The following is a 24,799-nucleotide window of genomic DNA, read 5'->3' as shown; positions in this document are numbered from 1 at the left end:
TACCTTAGGTCCCCACCTCCACTTAAAAATTATAAAATGAAAAAAAATGTGTGGGAGTGTCCAAGTGAGCCAAGGGAGCACGCTAGGATAATTGGGGGAGTGTCTAGGGAGCAGTTTGGGAGCACACTCCCTGTGTTTTGGATGTGTGCTCCCTGGCTATGGGAGAATCTCAGGGAGTGCCACATTCTCGAATTGGTAGGCAATGTCTCTAAAATGTTTGGAACACGTTCCCAGGGGTGCTCCCACTCAGAGCGTGGTTTTGGCCCTGGGACGTGCCCCTTGTAACCTTTGCTTTCAATAGTTGCCGACGTAGACGTGCAATGATGTTTACCATCCATCTATATAATCTTTGTAATTGTATTGTTGCTCCGTGATTTACTACCATTAAGATTTTGCATTGATTTACTACTATGCATTGCAGGTGCTTAATGCATAGTTATAGAACTGTTAAGTTTGTACATGCAATAGTTTGTAAATGCAATTTGGTTTCTCTTGTAATACCTTACCACATAACATGGTTGGTTATTTAGGGGTAGGCATACAGTCTAATCACGTCTTTCTCTAATGCTCATTACAAAATCTCTAACAACTGGCGGGTAAGTTTCGCTGCTTCCAATGGCTTTGTATAAATATTAAATCTGAAATAAGATATAGGAGTCATAAAGACAAATGTGTATAGACATAGTAATGGAAGAGGACAACAAACATTTTTTAACAAAATCCAGTGCATTGCTTGTTTTTTTGTGTAAATGCTCGGCTTCCATTACTGCATCAAAGGATTACAAAAGGTTACACCTGTTGTTAAGGGCCTAGGGAGCAGTTTGGGAGCGCACTCCCTGTGTTTTGGATGTGTATCATAATGCCAACAATCTTCCCCTTTGGACTTGATGGCAACTACAACACCAAGACACTCTCCCCCTTTGACATCAAGGGCAAAGGGCGGACCAAGATATTCTTCCCCTTTGACATACATTATGCTGTCCATGCTTCCCCTGAGTACATGCTGAATTCTTTGATTGAGCTTCCCTTTGTACATGCTGAAATGTACTAAAATCGTCCATGCTCCCTCTGAGCACATGCAGAGTCTGCAAAAATATTTTCCAAAAGAATAACATGACTCTATAACTCAACTATGTGAGTATGACCTTCCTATCACCAAAGACTCATACATACATCCATCTCCCAACCAAGTGGGGATATACCAAATTTGACTCATCCACCCAACCAAGTGGCGATATACCAATTGTTTATACATGACAAAAATACAATAAATATTACATCATCCATCCCATGCAAAGTGGGGATACAAATTACATCATTTGTTCAATAGGACTCATTCAAATGTATGAGAAGACATATCACACCCTAGACTTTTACATGACTTAAGCAACAAAAGGTATAAATATCTGAAGCCATAGCTGGACTCAGCAACCATAATGCCAACAATGCAGAATGCGTGTGAAGGCTAATGCTCCCCTTGAAACTGTGCTACCTGTGTATACGCGACTATACTTCATGAAACCCGCGTTTAATAACCTTTTTCTGAAAAACTGGATTTTAACAGCAGGATGATGCAGCGACTACTCCAAGTTTTTCTCTGAGATATTCAAATGTTTCTTTGGGCAGTGGTTTAGTGAATATATCAGCAACCTGTTCTTCGGAGGGAACATACTCCAATTTGACCTTTTGTTCAAGCACTTGTTCTCGTAGAAAATGGTACTTGATGGGTATGTGCTTGGTCTTGGAGTGCATGACTGGATTCTTTGAAACACTGATGGCACTTGTATTATTACATAGAATGGAGATGGGTGGAGTACATGTAATCTGAATGTCTTGCAAAGTTTGCATCATCCAAAGTAGTTGTGTGCAGCAATATGCAGCATCCACATATTCTGCTTCAGTTGTTGATAAAGCAATTGAACTTTGTTTCTTGCTGAACCAAGACACTAACCTGGAACCCATATAGAATGCACCACCACTAGTGTTTTTTTCTACCATCAGCACTTCCTGCCCAATCTGCATCCTGTATATGCATGAAGAGTAAGATCTGCATCTCTAGGATACCAAAAACCAAAGTCCTGAGTTCCTTGAAGATATTTGAAAATTCTTTTCACTGCTTGAAGGTGTGATTTCTTTGGATTTGCTTGGAATCTTCCAACTATTCCTACTACATGCATGATGTTAGGTCGGGTACCTGTTAGATAAAGCACACTGCCAATCATGGATCTATAAGTTGGTTGATGTACTGCTGCTGATTCATCATTTGAGCTGAGACTGCATCCTGTTACCATTGGGGTACATGCAGGTTTAGAATCTTCCACTTCATACCTTTTAAGATCTGTTTGAGATATTTGGTTTGTGAAAGAAAAATACCATCTTTATTTTGTTGAACTTGTAGACCAAGAAAATAGGTAAGTTCACCAAGCAAGGACATTTCAAATTCTTGCTGCATTACTGAAGCAAAATTCTGACTCATGGATTCTTCATTGCTACCAAAAATGATATCATCAACATAAACAATAATAATTAGCAATTTATCAGTTTCAATCTTTGTATATAGATTGCTATCTGCTGAACCTTTTGTAAAACCTTGTTGGTGTAGATATTTGTCAAGGTGGTAATACCAGGCCCTTGGAGCTTGTTTCAGACCATAGAGAGCCTTTTTGAGTCTGCATACAAGTTTTGCATCATTTTCAAGAATGAATCCTTCTGGCTGTTCAATATAAACTTCTTCTTCTAAATCTCCATTAAGGAAAGATGATTTTACATCCATTTGGTATACTTTGAATTTCTGAAAGCTAGAAAGAGCAAGAAACATCCTTATGGCTTCAAGTCTGGCAACAGGTGCAAAAGTTTCTTCAAAATCTATACCTTCTTGTTGAACATACCTTTTGCAAACAAGTCTGGCCTTGTTTCTAATGACTTCTCCATTTTCATTCAGCTTGTTTTTGAATATTTTTTATCATGAGGTCTAGGAACTAATTCCCAAGTATCATTCTTTTCAATTTGCTCAAGTTTTTCATCCATGGCCTTGACCCAACACTCATCTTTGCATGCTTCATTTACATTTTGAGGTTCGGTGGAGGATAGTAATGCTAGATAGCTTGAGGTCCCTGTAATGGTTCTTCTTGTCTGTACACCTGCCTCTTTTTCCCCTAAAATTTGAGTTTCTGGATGATTTTTCTGAACATACTTAGACGGAGTCTTTTCTTCCTCCATTATCTCTTCTTCTGGTGCTTCATTGGTTTTTTCTTCAATATCATTTTGATTTGATGTGGGTAAATAATCCCAATCTTCTTCATTGTCATAATCTTTTGTTTTTATCTGTTTTGGATTTTTGCATGCTTCATCAACTACAACATCAATGCTTTCAACAATTTTCCCAAGTCTTTTATTATAACATTTATATCCTTTACTTCTGGAAGAATAACCAAGAAGAATACCTTCATCTGCTCTGGGTTCAAACTTACCAAGTTTTTCATCAGTTCTTTTGATAAAACATTTGCTTCCAAAGACTTTAAAGTGTTTTATAGTAGGAGTCTTACCATACCAAAGTTCATGTGGTGTTCGAGTGCTATTTACTCGAACATTTGCTTTGTTGAGAATAGTCACGGCAGCGAATGCAGCGTCACCCCAGAAGGTTGCAGGAGTTCCAGATTCATTTTGCTGAGGAGTCCTTGCTATGGAGAATTGCCTTTTTATTCCATGTTGTTCACAAAAGTCAAAGAATTCATCCGATGTAAATTCACCTCCTCGATCAGATCTGAGGCATTTGATTTTTTGATTTGATTCATTTTCAACCAAGGCTTTGAAGGCTTTGAACTTTTCAAATGCTTCATCTTTATGCTTTAGAAGACCTATCCAACACATTCTGGAAAAATCATCAATAAAGTATTCTTCTCCACGAGGTGACTTTTTCCTTGACGGTCCACATAAATCAGTATGGACAAGTTCAAGAGGCTTCAAGAGGCTTACTAGTTGACCTTTCTTTTTCCATGAAGTGAACTCTAGTTTGCTTACCGATTTGACATGGTTTGCATATTGTATTTTATGGGATGCATATTGTATTGTCTTGGCCTCTGCTTCCAAGAGTTGCCCCAAAATAAAGCAGTTTTGCCATCTCTAATCTCCCAAAATATGTGGTCTTGGATGAGGGAGCTATTGTTGCAAGCTGCATTCCAGATGTGAGAGCCAGAAGGAACGTTGGTCATGCGAGCCAAAGAAGAAAGAGGAGCATTGGGGGTGTAATTGTTAAGCCACATCCTGCTCCATAAAGCTGTCAGAGTCTTGAGCCAACACCACCAAGTCTTGGCTGAAAGGGTCTTACTAAGGATTTTTGGATCTCAAAGGCTTAGACCTCCCATTGTTTTAGGCATGCATAGTTTGTCCCAGGCAATGAGCGCCCATTTCTTTTTGAGGTTGGCAGACCTCCCATTGTTTTAGGCATGCATAGTTTGTCCCAGGCAATGAGCGCCCATTTCTTTTTGAGGTTGGCACCCCCCACAAGAATGACCACTGAAGATTGTAGATTTTGTTGAGGACTGCTTTTGGGGTGGTAAGAGCGGAACGCAGATAAGTGGGCACAGATTGAAGCATTGATTTTAGCAGAGTGAAACGACCAACAAAATTTAATGCTCTAAAAGTCCAGCTCGAGAGTTTAGATTCCACTTTTGGGATGAGATTCTTCCAAACAGAGATACAGAGATGGTTAAATGCAAGAGGGGCATCGAGATATTTGGATGGAAGGGAGCTCCTTTGAAAACCCAGGAAATGAGAGATATGCAGTTGAATGGCTAGAGAGGTGTTGAAAAAGGAGACTTGGGATTTGTGTTTATTAGTTTCCAAGCCAGAAGCAACAGAGAAAATTTCAAGAATGTCTTTAAAGGTTTTGGCTTCCTGGAGTGAGGGGTGGCCCGGTGGCCCATCAGGAGAGTGTCCTCCACGAACTGCTGGTGGGAAGATTTTTGTGAAGGAGAACCAATGGGGAGACCTCTTAAGCGTTGGTGGCATAGTTGCGGGGGAGCGCCCCCCCCCTCGATCCCGCTCCCAATCCGCGCTCCGGGCGGGAGCGACTCGGGAGTGCGCTCCCGAAATCGCTCCTGAAAAGGGAGCGATTTCGGGAGCGCGCTCCCTAAAAAAAAATCGCTCCCTGCCTTTTTGGGAGCGTTTTGCCTTTTTTGCAAATTTTTTTTTGCAATGATGTTCCAAATGCAATTGTTTTTCAAAGAAACAAATAAGTTTTTAGTGGGGCAGCTTAATGATCAAGTCTATGGCCCTAGTATTGATATGCGATTCATGGTAATGTTAAATTCTTAAAGTAAAAGTGACATTCTCTTTAATCTTCATTTTCATCCTTTTACTTAAATTTTTAACATTACCATGAAATGACTCAGGATGTTTGAGAGTGGTTCCGACCTCATTGGATTTCATATGCAAAAAGTAGAATTTTAGATTTCATTCAAAATCCAGCAGACTTATCAGTTTTTCAGGATTTCAGGATTGCATTGTTTCCATTGAATTTTGTCATGTATTAGGGTATGGAACTCGTATTTAATCAAGAGCACCAATCCCTCTATGTACCTTGATGTTAGTGACATTGGTTGTTGAACTCCTCTATCATGACCCTCCTAAAAATGTACGCATCACTCAAACAAAATCTTGACTTGACATGCTATGCTTTTTCTATCTTATGTTAATGCTTAGAGGGTGATATTAATGACAAAGATCCCTATACAGATACAGAGGTAATGACAAAGATACCTCTGGATATTAATGCTTAGAGGGTGATATTAATGATAAAGATCCTGATTTTCCAACAAGACTAAAAAATTAGACATTTCTCGTTGTGGCAAGAGGCCCAAGCATAAGCAATAGATAATAGATTTACTTGTCTTTTCTAGTTTCTAGTAGTTTTTATAACTATTGACTCTTTCATATTTATTATGATATTTTTTTAAACAATATATGACAATTTAAGTTTGAAGTTGGCAATTATAACTCAGTAGTAATGAATTATGAATATGATGCTTCATGAAAGTTGAAAGTTGTTTCATTTCATTTTATAACATTTCATTTCATGTTAGATATTATTTGTTGTAATGGTTACACTTAGCTTACAAGTACAACTTTGGTGATCAATGATGATCAATGTTATATATTGAATTTTGAAAGCTTGATGATGAATCATGACTCAATATGTTGTATGTTACTAACTTGTGGACATGGTTGATGAAGATTATAACTTCTAGATGATTGTTGTTATATGGTTCAAACTTCAATCTATGTTTTTTTTTATGTTTTTTATATCTAATTCATCATTCTACATGTTTTTGTTGACATATATGTATCAAAATATAAAAAATATATATATTATATAAAAACGCTCCGGGATTTGCTCCCAAACCGGGAGCTTTTGAAAATGTCGCTCCCGCACCCGTTTTCGCTCCCGCTCCTCGCTTTCGCTCCTGCTCCCAAGTAACACTAGTTGGTGGAGAAGGGCATGATGGATGGTGTGACTGAAGCATTCAACAACCAGAAGGAAAATATACGGAGAGAGTGGATCTCCTTGTCTGATGCTGTGGGAAGCAAAGAAGGTTGATGGGGGGCAACCATTGACAAGCATACAAAAGAAGACGTTGGAGATGAGAGCCATAATCCAGGAGACCCATTTTTTGTGAAAGCCAACAGTGATGAGGATGTGATAGATGAATTGCCAGTGGACTTTATCAAAAGCTTTTGACAAGTAAGTTTGAGGATCATGCCTCGCTATTTCGAGATTTTGAGCGAGTGAAGGTGCTCTTGAATTAAAATGATGCTATCAAGGATTTGCCTTTCTTCCACATAGCTTGTTTGCTCATGAGAAATTAGGCTTGGGAATAATGCTTTAAGACGATTGGTGATAGTTTTGGAGATGATTTTGTAAATGACATTGCAAAGAGCAATGGGGCCGGCGGTAGTAATTGCGGGTGAAGGCTGGAGAGGATTTAGGCAATAGCGAAAGGAATGTGACATTGAGAGTGGAGAGAAGGAAGGCAAAATTCCTAGAATATTCCACTAATTTCCAGACGTCGCACCCTAAAAATCTATGTTGCCAGGAAACGTGGGTTCGGGGACAGGGACGGGGATGACATTTTTTGAAACAGGGTACGTGGGTTCGTCGGGTAATATAATAATATTAAATTTTAATAATTAAATTTTATAAATTATAAATTTATAAATTATAATTAATAATATATATGAAATTTGAATTTGTATATTTTTCAACTTTAAACAAGAAAACTTTAATCATTTAAACATGCACTTCATTGAACATTGAACATTCACATTGAAATTTCAAAATTTATCACCAAAAAATTGTTTAGTGTTTACATATTAATAAGAATCATGAATCATGATATATGTCCATTGTCATACTACATTCAAAATTTGCCTCGAGGCATCTCCAAACATGAACTAGGAAATTTTAAAATACTAAAATAAAAATAGCTAAAGCCTAATGAACAATGGCTTCCTCAAGCCATGTCATCAACATCCATGTCACCAACATCACTTAGATCTTCAGCTAGCATGCTCTCCAGGTAGGAATCACTCTCATCTTGAGGCTCTTGCTCATCCATAGCAATTGGAGGTAGCTCAATAAGGCCATCTGTTTGTATCTCCTCTTCCACACACATAGCATCATCTATGTGTTGGTCTCATCTCTTGAAAGGACCCTCCTTGTACCCTGGGTTTTTTCGAGATATGAGACGAAGTGTGCTATGAATGTGCACTAAGTTCCATGCCTTCTTTGAGCCCAACCTATTTCTCTTTACTAAATGAATAAAGGCATAAGTACTCCAATTCCTCTCACAAGATGAAGAACTAGCTACCTGAAATATTAGAGGAAGCCCATTAAATTAATTAAAAATTTAAAAATAGAAATTAAAACTAAAATGAAAATTTAAAATTTAAAAATAAAAATTAATTTCCTATATGTAATTGAGATTTTTTCAAATTTTGAATAAGATGAGGAACTTCAAACAAGCCACCTATCCAAGTAACCGTATGGCAAATTGCTGCAACTCATGAGCATCAACACCATGAAGCCACCACCAATCAATTGGATCTTTCTTCTTGCGTGTATCTGCCAAAGATGCATGTGAACCAAAGACACCTCGGCCACGTGAAATGGGCAAATAGGTGCATGTGAACCAAAGACACCTCGACCACGTGAAATGGGTAAATCGGAACAGCTCAACCAAAAACAAAAATGAAATTCGATGGTTGTGGGTTAGTAAAAAGTTTAGGTTTTAACTTTTAAGTTTTTGACATTTGTTAATAATAAATATCATATTATTAATTTTTAATTTTTATTTCTTAAATTTCAATAAAAAAATTTACTTGAAAATTAATTTTTTTTATTTTTTTTTTTATTTTTTTATTTTATTTATTATTTATTATTATTTTTATTTTTATTTTTATTTATTATTATTTTAATTTTTAATTTTTAAGAACCCGAAGAATCCAAACTGAAGAACCCAAAGAACCCGTTAAAGGAAAAGAACCCGAAGAACCCAAACTGAAGAACCCAAAGAACCCGTTAAAGGAAAAGAACCCGAAGAACCCAAACTGAAGAACCCAAAGAACCCGTTAAAGGAAAAGAACCCAATTTTTTTTTTGGAGAACCGGGTTCTTCTACCTGGTTCTTCATAGAAGAACCCGGTTCTTACGGGTTCTTCTAAGAAGAACCCGTACCCGAATCCGGTACTTAGGGACGGGTTCGGGAACCCCACCCCCGGGTTCGGGAACCTGTGCAACATAGCTAAAAATTGCCAACAAGCTTGGAAGAATTCAACAGTGAACTCGTTAGGGCCAGGAGCTTTGTTGAGGTGCATGCTCATTACAACATTCTCTACTTCTTCGAAGGAGATCTCCTTGAGGAGTAAGGCATTTTGTTCAGGGGAAACAATTGTCGGGATATGCTGCGTGATTTTGTGGATAGTCTGCCGCCTATCAGGGAGGGGCTTTGTGAGGAGAGCGCTGAGGTGATGAGTGAGGACAACAAACATCTCATTATGATCTTGAACATTAGGATTGTTTGTATCACTGAGTCTAGTGATTTTTTTATTTTTATTTTTATTTATTATTATTTTTATTTTTTTAATTTTTCTTTTTATTTTTATTTTTATTTATTATTATTTTTATTTTTAATTTTTAAGAAGAACCCGAAGAATCCAAACCGAAGAACCCAAAGAACCCGTTAAAGGAAAAGAACCCGAAGAACCCAAACCGAAGAACCCAAAGAACCCGTTAAAGGAAAAGAACCCAATTTTTTTTTTGGAGAACCTGGTTCTTCTTAGAAGAACCCGTAAGAACGGGTTCTTCTAAGAAGAACCCGTACCCGAATCCGGTACTTAGGGACGGGTTCGGGAACCTGTGCAACATAGCTAAAAATTGCCAACAAGCTTGGAAGAATTCAACAGTGAACTCGTTAGGGCCAGGAGCTTTGTTGAGGTGCATGCTCATTACAACATTCTCTACTTCTTCGAAGGAGATCTCCTTGAGGAGTAAGGCATTTTGTTCAGGGGAAACAATTGTCGGGATATGCTGCGTGATTTTGTGGATAGTCTGCCGCCTATCAGGGAGGGGCTTTGTGAGGAGAGCGCTGAAGTGATGAGTGAGGACAACAAACATCTCATTATGATCTTGAACATTAGGATTGTTTGTATCACTGAGTCTAGTGATTTTTTTCATTTGACAATAATTTAGCATTGACCTGTGGAAAAACTTGGAATTGCACTCACCTTCTTGCAACCATTTTATTCTAGATTTTTGTTTGTACAAGATTTCTTCCTGAAGTAGTCTTTCTCTTATTTGTTGTTTGAGGATTCCTTCTTTTCTGTTGAGTATGATCCTTCAGTTATGATAGTTTGTTGGACCTCTTGCATTTGCTGCTCTAGTTTTTTTTTTGTTTTGTTTTTGTTTTTTTGTTTTGTTTTTGTTTTTGTTTTTTTGTTTTGTTTTTGTTTTTGTATTTTTGTTTTGTTTTTGTTTTATCTTTTTCCTTGTCTACTACCTACCCCTCATGAATATTTCCAAAGCTTGCTTGTTCCATTCCTTGAGCTTTTGCTTAATGTATTTTAGGTGTTGTTGAAAGCGATACATAATTGGCCAGAGATGCCTGTCGATTTGTCCCACCAGGATTTGACGTTGGATAGAAAGTTGGGATGACGGATCTAGAATGCTTCAAATCTAAATGGGCGGTATTTTGGAGAAGAAGACCATCCCAATTGAAGAGCAACTGGCCAATGGTTTGAGCCGTGGCTTGGAAGAATAGAAGCATTAATGTTGATACCAGTGAGAAGGATGGACTCCGAAACGAGAAATCTGTCCAATCTAGAGGCGCTTTGCCTCTCCCCTCCCCCTTCTATTGTTCCAGGTGTGCAAGCCATTGGATGTCTGAACATCTACTAACTTGGCATTATCAATAAAGGAGTTGAAGTGTTGGGCATCATCCTCGAGACGTCTTATACCTCCTTGTTTTTCCTGAAGAGAGTGAATGATGTTGAAATCACCTCCTAGTATCCAGTTGGTTGAAGGGATCAAATGGGCTACCGACGAGAGATTGGAGAGGAAGACATGTTTGTCATCTTGGGGCAGAGTTGGGCCATAGATGTTGGAGATATAACAAGGTTGTGAAGAGCCGATTGGATGGAAACAAGCAGAGAGGATTATGGGCAGAGAGGAGGTGTCTTTAAGGACCATAGTGGTGGGGTTCCAAAGTTTAACGATACCTAAAGACCACAGTGGCGGGGTTCCAAAGTATAGCGATACCTCCGGAGGTGTCCCTTGAGCACATTGAGAGAGAAAATCACAGTTTTTCCAAATTGAGGGGATCATTTGGGCCAACTCATGATGAGTACATTTGGTCTCTTGCAATAGTAGTATGTCAAGATTTTCCTTGGAAATTTGGTTTTTAAGGATCCAACGTTTAGATTTGCCGTTTAATCCTCTTATGTTCCAAGTAAGCATTTTCATCATTGGGGTTTAGGGGTCGAGGGAAAAAGAGATGTCATGGGGGGCTACCCTGCTCGAATTAGCCAAAAATTTGCCTAGATCCTGAAGGATTTGGCTATTAGATTTTTGACCCTTTTTCTTGGGTTCCTTGAGTGAATGAGAGGATTCTTGAGGTGCATATCATTTGATGCCTTGCATAGAAAAGGAGGGGAAAGGTTTTTCAGATTTACCTGAGTTTTGAGCCTTGTGAAGAAGCTGATCTTGATGCTACAGGTAAGCCCTGGCTACGATCTGGATCTGTTTCTCTGGGATGGCTGTCTGATCTGTCTCTCCAATCCTCTGCTATTTTCTGCAGATCAACATTGGGAGCTCCAGATCTGAAAGGTCTTCCTCTTCCATTGGGGCTGGAGTATAATTATCGACTTCTTTACTGTTTGAGGTCGACGATTGGGGAGGTATCTGCTGCTTAGGATCTGGGACCACAGGGTCGTGCTGAGTATGGTCAGCACAGCCTGCCGATTGCAGAGTTTTTTCCGTTTCCTCATTCTGGAGGACTGAAAATTTATTCATGTCTTGACTGTGCTACGAGCTTGTGGGATCTGATCGCTTCTCTGCGCTTTCCTGAGACTACTGTGAAACCTTCAATAGCCAGACATGGCTCGGAAGGTGGATCTGGAGGGTTCGAGGGTGGGGGCCTGTTTGGACAATCTTTGAAGAGATGACCATGAGCATGACAATGGCGGCATTGAAATGGAATTTGCTAGTAATTGATGGGTTGCTCCGATACAATATTTTCACAACTGAGGTGAATGCTTACGGCAGGGGTTTTGTTAGATCCATATAAGCACAGAGTTGTGCATATGAGGTATAGCAGCCTGCCTTTGTTGTATCTGAGAGCATTACGAATTGACCAAGTTTATTGTCAATGTGAGCAAGGGTCTCTAGATCCCAATATTCCTGGGGCAGCGAGTACAGAGTACAATCTGATCCATACTGGCAGGAATGAGAAATCTTCTTTTTCTGGATTGAATCTGGGAATCCATGGTTTCATGAACAACCCACCGGAGTTCATGAAGTAAGGACCACCTTGCATAACATTATCCCTATATTCAATGTTATTAAAGATAACTGTGAAGAAACCTCTTGAACCAAGCTTTAGCTCAGCTTCTCCTTTAGTCATTCAGTTTTTCCGGAGCCAGGAGAGAAGGGTTTTTTCTGTAGGCCATGGACCTATGAATTTGCAAATGATTGCATGTTCCTTCATGTGCTCAATTGTGGCTCCTAGTTTCTCTGTGGAGATTTTGAGAAGCGGGATGCCCTGTGCCGAGGGACCATATGGACTCGGTGTTTGCGGGATTTTCTCAGATTGAGTTGGGGTATCATCAGGGGCCTGCTGGTGGTTTGATCCAGTGGCGGCTGTTCCTTTTCCTGCTTGGCCCGAATCAGAGGCGGGGCCGTTCCTTTGTCTGGGTTGACCGCTGATTGGTTGCCCAATTTCTTTTGCTGCTGGAGAGTTGATCGATTTGCCACTGCAGATTTGAAAGAGGGGCCTTTGCCTCCCCCCAGGGGGTGCCATGGAGATGAACAGTTCTGCAGATTACAGAGTATTCCAAACCCTAGCTAGCCATCAGCTCACCTTCGCCTTTTGTATTAATCCAGTGCATTACTTATTATTATAATATTTTGCTAATCAAAATATCGGCTTTTTAAAAGGGGCTAAATTTAAAAAGGATCTCAAATCTTTGTATAAAGAGATATTACAGTCTGGAGAAATTTGAAAAGAGGTGGGATAAAAAACAAAGAGCTTGGATACTGTTCACCTTCAAACATAAAATGTTGGCCTTTGAATCTCTCTTTCCTGGAGTGTGCATGTCTGAGATAAGAATGTTTTGATACAAGTAAATTCAAGGTGAAGATGGTGGGCATGAATCTTCAAATAAGAAAGCTATTACAGTGCACTTTTTTGCAGCCTATATATTTCATTGCAGTTAATGGCTTTCCGTATGCATTGCAGGTGCTTAACCTACAGTTATAAGGCTGTCAAGTTTTATAAATAGAATTTGGTCTGATATGCTATTGAGCTTAATGACAAATTAAAGAATTGTATTTAATTTTGTTATAAATTTACTTTCTTTGGAGGGCGGAAATAATTCAGCCCTGTTTAACACCTTTGTTTTATAAGCATAAAATTAGCATATGCTATTTTAATATTGTGAACCAATGGTTGCTTATTCTCATGTTTTTACCTAATGATACATCGTTTTCATGAGAGTGTTCTCTGTAAGTATCCAGTTTGTCTTGACTCTTTATTGCTTTAAAATTTAAATGTTCGTGTTGGTGCAGAGGGTCAAGGATTTTCTCAACATTCATCGGCTTCTTGAAAAGCAAGGACCCTAATGATGGCACAGAGCAAGCCTTATTGAACGAATTGCGTGCCTTTAACGAATACCTAAAAGACAACGTAAGCAACAAGTGGCTAAAAGATGTTGTTGGTTTCCTTATGGTTTTGAATGATAAGATATTTGTTTATGATTTAGCAATTGAGGTTGGTGTAGGCCTAATCCCTAAAATACTAGTGTGGAAGGTACGGTTAACATCTGATATCTGATACCAAATCTCTATGTTAAAAGAATAAGTTGCTACCACGAGTTCTTTTTGAGAAAAAAATTGCCTATTAAGCAAACAGTGAAACACAGCCTTTGGGAAGTGTGTATTTTAAATTTTATATTTGCCGTTTTTCTTAATAAAAAGAAATAGTGGCCAGATGGTTTGATAGGCAATGAAAAATACGAGCTTATCATAGCAGGCAAGGCGTAATATTAGTCTATCTTATCTCATGATTATTACTAGTATTCTTATTCAATAGCATGATTTATAAGCACCAATGTAATGACAATTGCCACATATTACTTCTCAAAGGAGGTGTAATGGGTTATTTCCCAGGGGTTTCATTTTTAAATTATATGTGCTTACTGGTTTTCACTCAGTTCATTGGATGAATAAGATGTATATGTTGGTCTAAAAAATTTCATCAGTTTCTTGTTTTTTTTCCTCGTAATGACACTGTGATTAGTGTTGTACCCAAAATGACGTTCAACTATATCGGCAGGGGCCATTTATTAATGGAGAGAAAATCTCTGCAGCGGACCTCAGCCTAGCCCCAAAGCTTTATCATTTGAAGGTTGCCCTAGGTCACTTCAAAAAGTGGTCTGTTCCAGAAGAGTTCACTTATGTCCAGAATTATATGAAGGTATGGACATTTTTTTTTTGCATTCACATTTTATAACTTCATTTCTATGCACATAGACAGTTCTGTAAGTTCTTTCTAATCAATTTAGAAAGAGAAAACAAAATTGGAGAGTATAGCAACAGAAAACAAAGTGTTTCATATGTTGGTATTTATTGTTTGGAAGGATGTGTGCATCTATTGTCAATGATGTCGGTGATGACAGGCACTGGCTAGAAGTTTATTAAAAATTTACAGCATTGCTAGTTTTACGGGAAATGCTGTTTGTAAAAGACTTTAGGAACAAAGTTTTAGTAATGCAGCATTGAACTATGGCTTTTAATTGTTAGGTTTGTTGGTAGCTGAACGTGCACATTTGCCCATATTCTGAGTAAGCCACTTACTATGGCCATACAATTTGAAAAAATCAGTCCCAAGTCAGCAGATTAGCTTGATGTCAGCTAGGACATTGGTTAGCTTATTGCAGGAGGGGAAAACATCTTCCTGTACATTTATCCTTCAACATACACATTCAACTTTAAACTTAACAGAATTTTCTTTTCTTTGAGTGGACCTGTCCGGTTTTCCCTCTTAACCTGAAATCAGCGGCATAAGTCTTGTCCTATCGAACACCATATTGTATTTCTATGCATCTATCAGACAGATATAGATCCATTCTGTTTACGCCAATTTTAACATGCTTAAATGATTTAGATAGCTATGTTTATCATAGAAGTGATTCTCTGCAGAAGAAAAGGTTCACGTTTCTGGTTGTTCAAGTACTTCCCTTGTCATACACAGGGTGAAGGAAGACATCTTTTGAAGTTCAATGAATTGAGAACTACAATGCTGGGCTCTTGAATTTCCTTTCCCAAACAATAAATGAAGATCGGATGGATCCAATGTCTGCTAGTTAATTGAATCAGTCTTCAGTTCCCTCATACCACCCTATCATAAATTATCTCGCTTGTCTTGCTGCTGGCTTTCTTTGGTATTTACAAATGAGTACTCAATTTCCTGGTCACGTCATGCATCTTGTGCTTTCCACTAAGGTAGCTTATAAAGTTCCACTTGGGAATCAGTTTCAAATTCAAGTTATCAATCAGTAACTACTTTATAATGTTTTGTAATCTATCGTAGCCTGCAAATAACCAGTTAATATTTTCTGTGATGGAGTTGCAGTCCACCTGGACTTTTTCCTGCGACCTGAGTCTGCCCAAGTCATTCCAGCACCTGCATTAGGCTACCTTGCCTTGCCTTGGCTGCAGTGGCTAGGCCAACCTGCGCCTAATACAACCAGACTATGCCTCGTCACCTAAGTTCTGCCCATAACTTTGCCGTAGGCTACAACATTTTAGATGCCCAGCTAAGTCCAACAAACGTAGTTCATCCACCAACAGACATGCATGCATCCAACCGCAGCCTTAAAACATCCCAGCTATGCTACACAGCCAATACACAACGCTTTAGCCAGTTTCCAAATCAACAGTATGCAAGGAACACAAACATTAACATACAAAGTATACACAAAACAACACTATTCTTAAAACATTCCAGCTGTGCTACACAACCAATACACAACACTTTTGCCAGTTTCCAAATCAACAGTATGCAAGGAACACAAACATAAAATACAAAGTATACACAAAACAACACTATTATGATGAATTATGATGGGTGGCGCCCAGGGCAGGCATCTTAAACGCTAAAAGCTTACTATTAAGCTAGAGGAGTATGATGGGTGACGCCCAAGGCAGGTACCTTAAACACTTAATATTATGAAGTATCGTGTATGTAACCTTAAACACTTAATATTATGAAGTATCTGTGTATGTTTACATGTTACAACAAGGGAGTGTAGCCAACTTCCTGCAGCTTATTTACAGACTACAATTTATCGTGTATAATTTACATGTTACAACAAGGGAGTGTAGCCAACTTCCTGCAGCTCATTTACCGACAACAGTTACAATAATAAGCAGCCAACAGAACCTGAGCCCACTTCCTACAGCTCATATATAGACTACGACGGTAAGCAGCCAAACAGAACATGAGCCCACTTCCTACAGCTCATATATAGACTACAACAGTAAGCAGCCAAACAGAACCTGAGCCCACTTCCTACAGCTCATATATAGACTACAACAGTAAGCAGCCAAAGCCCACTTCTTGCAGCTCATTTACAGGTTATCAGTATAGATCCATCTTAATCACGGATCTAGTAAGAGCCGAGAAGAAATCAAGTATCTTTAGTTTTAAATCCTTTTTAAAATGAAAAAATTGAATAAAAAGTTTGCACATAACAGATTTGATCCCTCTAGAAGCTCACTAAATCTGTAATTAGCACTGACTTATAATGATACCTTAAACACTCAATATTATGAAGTATCGTGTATGTTTACATGTTACAACAAAGGAGTGTAGCCAACTTCCTGCAGCTTATTTACAGACTACAATTTATCGTGTATATTTACATGTTACAACAAGGGAGTGTAGCCAACTTCCTGCAGCTCATTTACCGACAACAATTACAATAATAAGCAGCCAACAGAACCTGAGCCCGCTTCCTACAGCTCATATATAGACTACAACAGTAAGCAGCCAAACAGAACCTGAGCCCACTTCTTGCAGCTCATTTACAGATTACCAGTATAGATCTATCTTAATCACGGATCTAGAAAGAGCCCAGAAGAAATAAAGTATAGATCTATCTTAATCACAGATCTAGAAAGAGCCCAGAAGAAATAAAGTATAGATCTATCTTAATCACAGATCTGGCAAGAGCCCATAAGAAATAAGGTATCTTTAGCTCTAAACCCTTTTTAGAGTGAAAAAGTTTGCACACAACAGATTTGATCCATCTGGAAGCTCACTAAATCTGTAATTAGCATTGACTTATAATGGTTATATATATATACCATGTGTAATTTTTCATTGTTGAAATTGCATTTTTGAATTTATAAAATCGATTCAATGTTTTCAAAAGTTACTTCGGAACATGGATTATGTACACTACACACTTAAACTTGCAATTAACACATCCAATTTAAAAAAGAAAAATTGATAAAAAATATACATAAAAAATGGCCATAATGTAAAATAGTAAAATAGTTAGACTACTTAAAATATTTTAACCATAAAAATTAATTTTTCCAAATGCTTTATATAATGTATATGCAATTTTCTTTAAAAACTTGCAATTAACACATCCAATTTAAAAAAGAAAAATTGATAAAAAAATATACATAAAAAATGGCCATAATGTAAAATAGTAAAATAGTTAGACTACTTAAAAATTAATTTTTCCAAATGCTTTATATAATGTATATGCAATTTTCTTTAATCATATATAATATATACATATTTAAATATTTTATTTATAATATATACACATTTAAATATTTTATTTATAGACTATATTGTCTACATTAAATTGATTTTTCTGTTATTAATATTTCTTAAATATAGTTCAATATTAATTATTCCTCTGTATTAAAATATTTGTTTTATGATTTACATTGAATTTTTTTATTATTAATAATAATTTTTAAATGCTAAATATTAATGATTTTTCTGTTATTAATATATATTTAAATATATTTCAATATTAATTATTCCTCTATATTAAAATATTTTCTGTTATTAATATTTCTTAAATATAGTTCAATATTAATTATTCCTCTGTATTAAAATATTTGTTTTATGATTTACATTGAATTTTTTTATTATTAATAATAATTTTTAAATGCTAAATATTAATGATTTTTCTGTTATTAATATATATTTAAATATATTTAAATATTAATTATTCCTCTATATTAAAATATTTTATTTATAATTGAAATTGAATTTTTTTGAAATTAATAATATTTTTGAAATGCTACATATTAGTATCAAATGAAACATATCTCCTTCTACTATAATTTTTTTTATCAAATGAAACATATCTCCTTCTACTATAATTTTTTTTACATATCTCCTTCTACTATAATTTTTTTTACTTTTAATTAGGCCTCTTACATTGAAATATCTCCTTCTACTATAATTTTTTTTACATATCTCCTTCTACTATAATTTTTTTTACTTTTAATTAGGCCTCTTACATTGAAATATTAAAGTTTTTATTAAAGTCGTGTACTGGAATATTTTTTATACAATTTTCTCAGACTCAAAAGTGAAAATATAATTAATTATATATATATATATATAACTTTTTTTTTTTTCCTTCCTCGAGATAAAGTTGATATTCTACTATAATTTTTTTTACATATCTCCTTCTACTATAATTTTTTTTTACTTTTAATTAGGCCTCTTACATTGAAATATTAAAGTTGTACTGGAATATTTTTTATACAATTTTCTCAGACTCAAAAGTGAAAATATAATTAATTATATATATATATAACTTTTTTTTTTCCTTCCTCAAGATAAAGTTGATATAAGATCATGATATTTTATATAAATATCGAAATATTGAGGGTAAAACATGTATCTTCATATTTTTATTTTATTATAGCTGACATTTTTTTTTTTAAATTTAAAGAACATTATCTTTTTTATTTTTTTATTTTTAAAGAGGCACGGTAACACTTGAGGTTGAACATGGATAGAATTACACACCCTCTCATACTGGGCTGTAGAATGAGCCTTGGCTCAACAATAATAAGCAGCCAACAGAACTTGTGAGAGACACTTAAAATGCTTAATATTATGTATTATGCATGTTTACATGTTACAAGGGAGTGTAGCCCAACTTCCTACAGCTCATTTACAGAGTACACTTACAACAAGGGAGTGTAGCCAACATCTTGCAACTCTTTTACTGACTACAATTACACAATTGCAAGCAGCCATCTGAACCTGTTTTTCCAACCCCTGAACAACCACAGGCTTTATTTGGAAGTGTTTTTTTAGTAAGTTCATCAGTCAATGGTGAGGTTACATCATGGTCATATCCAAAAATAACACTCAAATAGGGCGAAGAATTGAACCAGTGACTTAACATCTAAAAGTGCCTTAACAGCACACTAGATCACAGTCGATCACAATCTACCCGATCACCATATATCCAAGTTAGAAGGATATTTGGATAGACCCTGGACACCTCCAAACAAGGTGTTATTTAAAGTTACAAGGATATTTAGATAGACCCCGTGGACGACTTATTTGGAGGTGCTATTTAAAGTTACAAGGATATTTAGATAGACCCCGTGGACGACTTATTTGGAGGTGCTATTTAGAGGTCTTATTTAAAGTTAAGAGGATATTTGGGTTGTATTTTTAACTTGCGACTTGGACACCTTATTTGGAGGTGTTATTTAAAGTTTGGAGGATATTTAGATAGACCCCGTGGACGACTGATTTGGAGGTGTTATTTAGAGGTCTTATTTAAAGTTAAGAGGATATTTGGGTTGTATTTTTAACTTGCGTAAAAAAAGGTATGCACTTGTTTTTCATGGGAAGATCTAGATGTAACCAATATTTGGAGTTGTTATTTAGAGGTCTTATTTAAAGTTAAGAGGATATTTGGGTTGTATTTTTAACTTGCGTAAAAAAGGGTATGCACTTGTTTTTCATGGGAAGATCTAGATGTAACCAATATAGATCGTGTGTTGCAATAGACCCCACTATTTAGCTACTGTTGTAGGATTTCTAGTAAGTGTTCTTTGCTTTCCTGTATATGCTAATTGCTAGTTTATCATAATTTTCTAGCTTGTTTATTATTCTTCATAGAAGTTTAATGTTTAGTATCAACCCAAAATTTGTGGTGTTGGTCTACTCTATTTGTATGATTGCATAATGGGGTTTTTTTATTGCTTTGCAGGCTCTTTTCTCTCGAGAATCATTTCAGCGTACAAATGCTCCAGATGAGCAATATATTATTGCGGGTTGGTTTCCAAAGGTTAATGGTTAAAATGATTAGATATATGATATAAATGGCCTCACAAAGCATGCAGATATGTTGTAGGTGTAATTCCTAGTAAAACCTGAAATGGCGTAGTTTGATAATGTGTGCAGTTTCCTCCGCTAGACCTATTTGATTGTGGGAATAGGCCCATTTTTACTTCGTAGAGACCTAGGTTGTGTCCAGTGTATTCGTATAGTTGTCTGTAAACAAAAATTAATATTAATATGCTATCAGATGGTATTCAAAATTCAAATAACTTCGGGGAGCAATATTTTTGTGCTTTTATCTGAATACGCTCATCTCTTTTCATCTTTCCTGCGACGTTGTTTTTCATATGATGCTCTAGTACCATAATGGGAATGTAATGGTGATGAGATATATGATATGAATGGCCTCACAAAGCGTGCGGATATGTAGTTCTTGGTAAAACCTAGGCATAGAGTAATAATGCATGTAGTTTCCTTCTCTAGATCTGTTGTAATTGTGGGAAGAGAGGCCCTTTTTGGCTTCACATAATCCTAGGTCGTGTCCAGTGTATACATATGGCTGTCTGTAATAAAAAACCTATATCAACAGGCATTCAGTTGGTGTTCAAATAACTTCGGATAGAAATGTTTTTGTACTTTTTAAAAATAATGCTTTTGTACTTTTAAAAAATAAGCTTATCTCTCCTTTGACATTATTTATTATACAATATACATAAATCTTTACATAATACACAAAAACACTGGATAATACAGAAACCCACAGACATTATTTATTATACACATGCATAAATCTTTACATAATACACAAAACACTGGATAATAGAGAAATACACATGCATAAATATTTACATAATACACAAAAACACTGGATAATAGAGAAACCCTTATGGGGTAGAAAATATGATCTTATTAAACATTTTCAAGCCATGTGGGACACCATTGTGCACTTAGGATCTCTCACGGGAGGATGCGCGACGGTGAGAGCGAACCCCCGACTTCAACATCCGGAGCTCTAGATTAAACCCAATACTATTGCTGGTCTACTTCGCTCAGCAACTCAGCGCACGCTGACCTGCAAATCCGGTCTTTGTAGTCAACTTTTTCATATAGGAATGTTATCTCCTTGACATTATTTTTCATATGAGAATGATATGTATATCATTTGAACATTTGATGGTCTATTACTACAATAAGAATGGAATCATGCCTGAAGCCCTCATGGGGTAAAAAATATGATCTTATTAAACATTTTCAAGCCATGTGGGACACCATTGTGCACTTAGGATCTCTCACGGGAGGATGCGCGAGAGCGAACCCCCGACTTCAACATCTGGAGCTCTAGATTAAACCCAATACTATTGCTGGTCTACTTCGCTCAGCAATTCAGCGCACGCTGACCTGCAAATCCGGTCTTTGTAGTCAACTTTTTCATATAGGAATGTTATCTACTTGACATTATTTTTCATATGAGAATGATATGTATATCATTTGAACATTTGATGGTCTAGTACTATAATAAGAATGGAATCATGCCTGAAGCCCTTATGGTGTAAAAAATATGATCTTATTAAACGTTTTCAAGCTATGTGGGACACCATTGTGCACTTAGGATCTCTCACGGGAAGATGCGCGGCTCTCACCTCATACGGTGAGAGCGAACCCCCGACTTCAACATCCGGAGCTCTAGATTAAACCCAATACTATTGCTGGTCTACTTCGCTCAGCAACTCAACGCACGCTGACCTGCAAATCCGTTCTTTGTAGTCAACTTTTTCATATAGGAATGTTATCTCCTTGACATTATTTTTCATATGAGAATGATATGTATATCATTTGAACATTTGATGGTCTAGTACTACAATAAGAATGGAATCATGCCTGAAGCCCTTATGGGGTAAAAAATATGATCTTATTAAACATTTTCAAGCCATGTGAGACACCATTGTGCACTTAGGATCTCTCACGGGAGGATGCGCGACTCTCACCTCATACGGTGAGAGCGAACCCCCGACTTCAACATCTGGAGCTCTAGATTAAACCCAATACTATTGCTGGTCTACTTCGCTCAGCAATTCAGCGCACGCTGACCTGCAAATCCGGTCTTTGTAGTCAACTTTTTCATATAGGAATGTTACCTACTTGACATTATTTTTCATATGAGAATGATATGTATATCATTTGAACATTTGATGGTCTAGTACTATAATAAGAATGGAATCATGCCTGAAGCCCTTATGGGGTAAAAAATATGATCTTATTAAACATTTTCAAGCTATGTGGGACACCATTGTGCACTTAGGATCTCTCACGGGAGGATGCGCGGCTCTCACCTCATACGGTGAGAGCGAACCCCCGACTTCAACATCCGGAGCTCTAGATTAAACCCAATACTATTGCTGGTCTACTTCTCTCAGCAACTCAGCGCACGCTGACCTGCAAATCCGGTCTTAGTAGTCAACTTTTTCATATAGGAATGTTATCTCCTTGACATTATTTTTCATATGAGAATGATATGTATATCATTTGAACATTTAATGGTCTAGTACTATAATAAGAATGGAATCATGCCTGAAGAAACCTATCGGCCATGCAAATGAATGAATATTGATAAAAAAGCACAATGAAAACTACTTAAAGCAACTGAATGATATGGTTGTCTGTAATAAAAAACCTATATCAATACGCCATCAGTTGGTGTTCAAATAACTTCGGGTAGCAATGTTTTGTTACCTTTTTAAAATAAGTTCATCTCTTTTCATCTTTCCTTTGACTTTATTTTTCATGCTGACCTGCAAATCCGGTCTTTGTAGTCAACTTTTTCATATAGGAATGTTATCTCCTTGACATTATTTTTCATATGAGAATGATATGTATATCATTTGAGCATTTGATGGTCTGGTACTATAATAAGAATGGAATCATGCCTGAAGAAACCTATCGGCCATGCAAATGCATGAATATTGATAAAAAAGCACAATGAAAACTACTTAAAGCAACTGAATGATATGGTTGTCTGTAATAAAAAACCTATATCAATACGCCATCAGTTGGTGTTCAAATAACTTCGGGTAGCAATGCTTTTGTACCTTTTTAAAATAAGCTCATCTCTTTTCATCTTTCCTTTGACCTTATTTTTCATATAAGAATGCTATGTATATCATTTGAGCATTTGATGGTCTAGTACCATAATAAGAATGTAATCATGCCTGAAGAAACCTATCGGACATGCAAATAAATGAATATTGATAAAAAGCAGAATGAAAATTATTTAAAGCAAATGAATGATGAGAAGCAGCAGAAAGAAAACATTTTATAAATTGTTTTCATTTTAGTTGCATAAGCATTGCGTGGATGGTAAAACCTTGAACCAAACACAAACCAAAATGTTTGTGAAGCAATTCTTCTCTCAAGATGGTTAATGAATTGATTAGACTCAACAAATTGTTTTCATTTTAGGTGCATAAGCATTGCGTGGATGGTAAAACCTTGAACCAACCATGATATTGCGTGGGTGGTAAAACCTTGAACCAAACACAAACCAAAATGTTTGTGAAGCAATTCTTCTCTCAAGATGGTTAATGAATTGATTAGACTCAACCATGTTTGCAAGGCAACTTTGCATGATAAAGGTAAAATGTTTGTGAAGCAATTCTTCTCTCAAGATGGTTAATGAATTGATTAGACTCAACCATGTTTGCAAGGCAACTTTGCATGATAAAGGTAAAATACAAGAATATACATATCATGATTCATAATATTCAACTCATTTAAAGGATTTTAAGAGCCATTTTATTACCCGAGTTCTCTACATGTTGGGAAAAATCTTCACAATTTTACATCTATTCCCCCTTTTGGCTTCATAGTCGTAGGTTGTGCCCGGATTATATGGTTGCATGTATACAGACACTAATAACCATTATTAATATGCGATCAGTTAGTGTCCTAACTAAGCAAAGCCTTCGCAATTTTACATCTATTGCCCTTTTGGCTTCATAGTCCTAGGTTGTGCACTAATACACTATTATCAATATGCGATCAGTCGGTGTACAAATAACTTCGGGGAACAATGCCTGTGCTTCATTCTTCATTGGAATGAGCTCGTCTCTTTTTCTTTTTTTTTCAGTGCTCTTCAGTCAGTCTCGGATGTTAGGAGAGATGGGACCAGGGATAAAGAAGAGTCTCGGAAGTTAGGAGAGATGGGACCAGATGTCAGGAGAGATGGGACCAGGGATAAAAAAGAAAACAAAGAAAAATTGCTTTGCCTTGGTTAAGAAAGCTATACATATTTTTTTAGCACAAAGTGTTTTTTTAACTAGTCGCTATTAGTCTAAAGGTTTTATTGGATTCTTAAAGGTTGGTAGGATTCAAGTAATAGCCCAGGCTTTTGATGGGAAGAGCAAACACTTAAGCTTTACATATATTTTAGCTTTACATATATTTTAGCATAAGTGTTTTTTTTTAAACTACTCGCTATTAGTCTAAAGATTTTATTGGATTCTTAAAGGTTGGTAGGATTCAAGTAATAGCCCAGGCTCTTGATGGGAAGCAAACACTTAACACAGGTTCTGCTAGTTCCAAGTTTGATTCCAAGTTTTATGTCTCATTGAAATATTTTCTGTTCTCAAATCCTCAAGGTCGAATGACTGGAATCCATGGTTTTATGTTTTGCTAACTTTCCTTTCT

At 36.5% G+C, this 24,799-nt stretch overlaps 1 protein-coding gene across 1 annotated transcript in view; it reads left to right on the top strand.

Annotated features, from left to right (window-relative positions):
• The window catches only part of LOC149186414 (putative glutathione S-transferase DHAR1, cytosolic), a 32,221-nt gene extending 11,807 nt beyond the window's left edge, over positions 1–20,414 (top strand). Inside the window, exons 4-6 of the mRNA XM_089410999.1 lie at positions 13,339–13,456; positions 14,105–14,245; positions 20,046–20,414. Coding sequence (XP_089267125.1) covers positions 13,339–13,456; positions 14,105–14,245; positions 20,046–20,135 — 349 coding nt within the window. The 3' untranslated portion in view covers positions 20,136–20,414. The remainder of the gene's footprint in view (positions 1–13,338; positions 13,457–14,104; positions 14,246–20,045) is intronic.
• Positions 20,415–24,799: the final 4,385 nt, after the last annotated feature.

This window comes from Pinus tabuliformis, chromosome 3_1 (genome assembly GCF_031772625.1).
Source record: "Pinus tabuliformis cultivar Carrire ecotype Pingquan chromosome 3_1, CPIR1, whole genome shotgun sequence".
NCBI lineage: Eukaryota > Viridiplantae > Streptophyta > Pinopsida > Pinales > Pinaceae > Pinus > Pinus tabuliformis.
The sequence above is the reverse complement of the archived record's forward strand: the minus strand, read 5'-3'. Positions and strand labels throughout refer to the sequence as shown.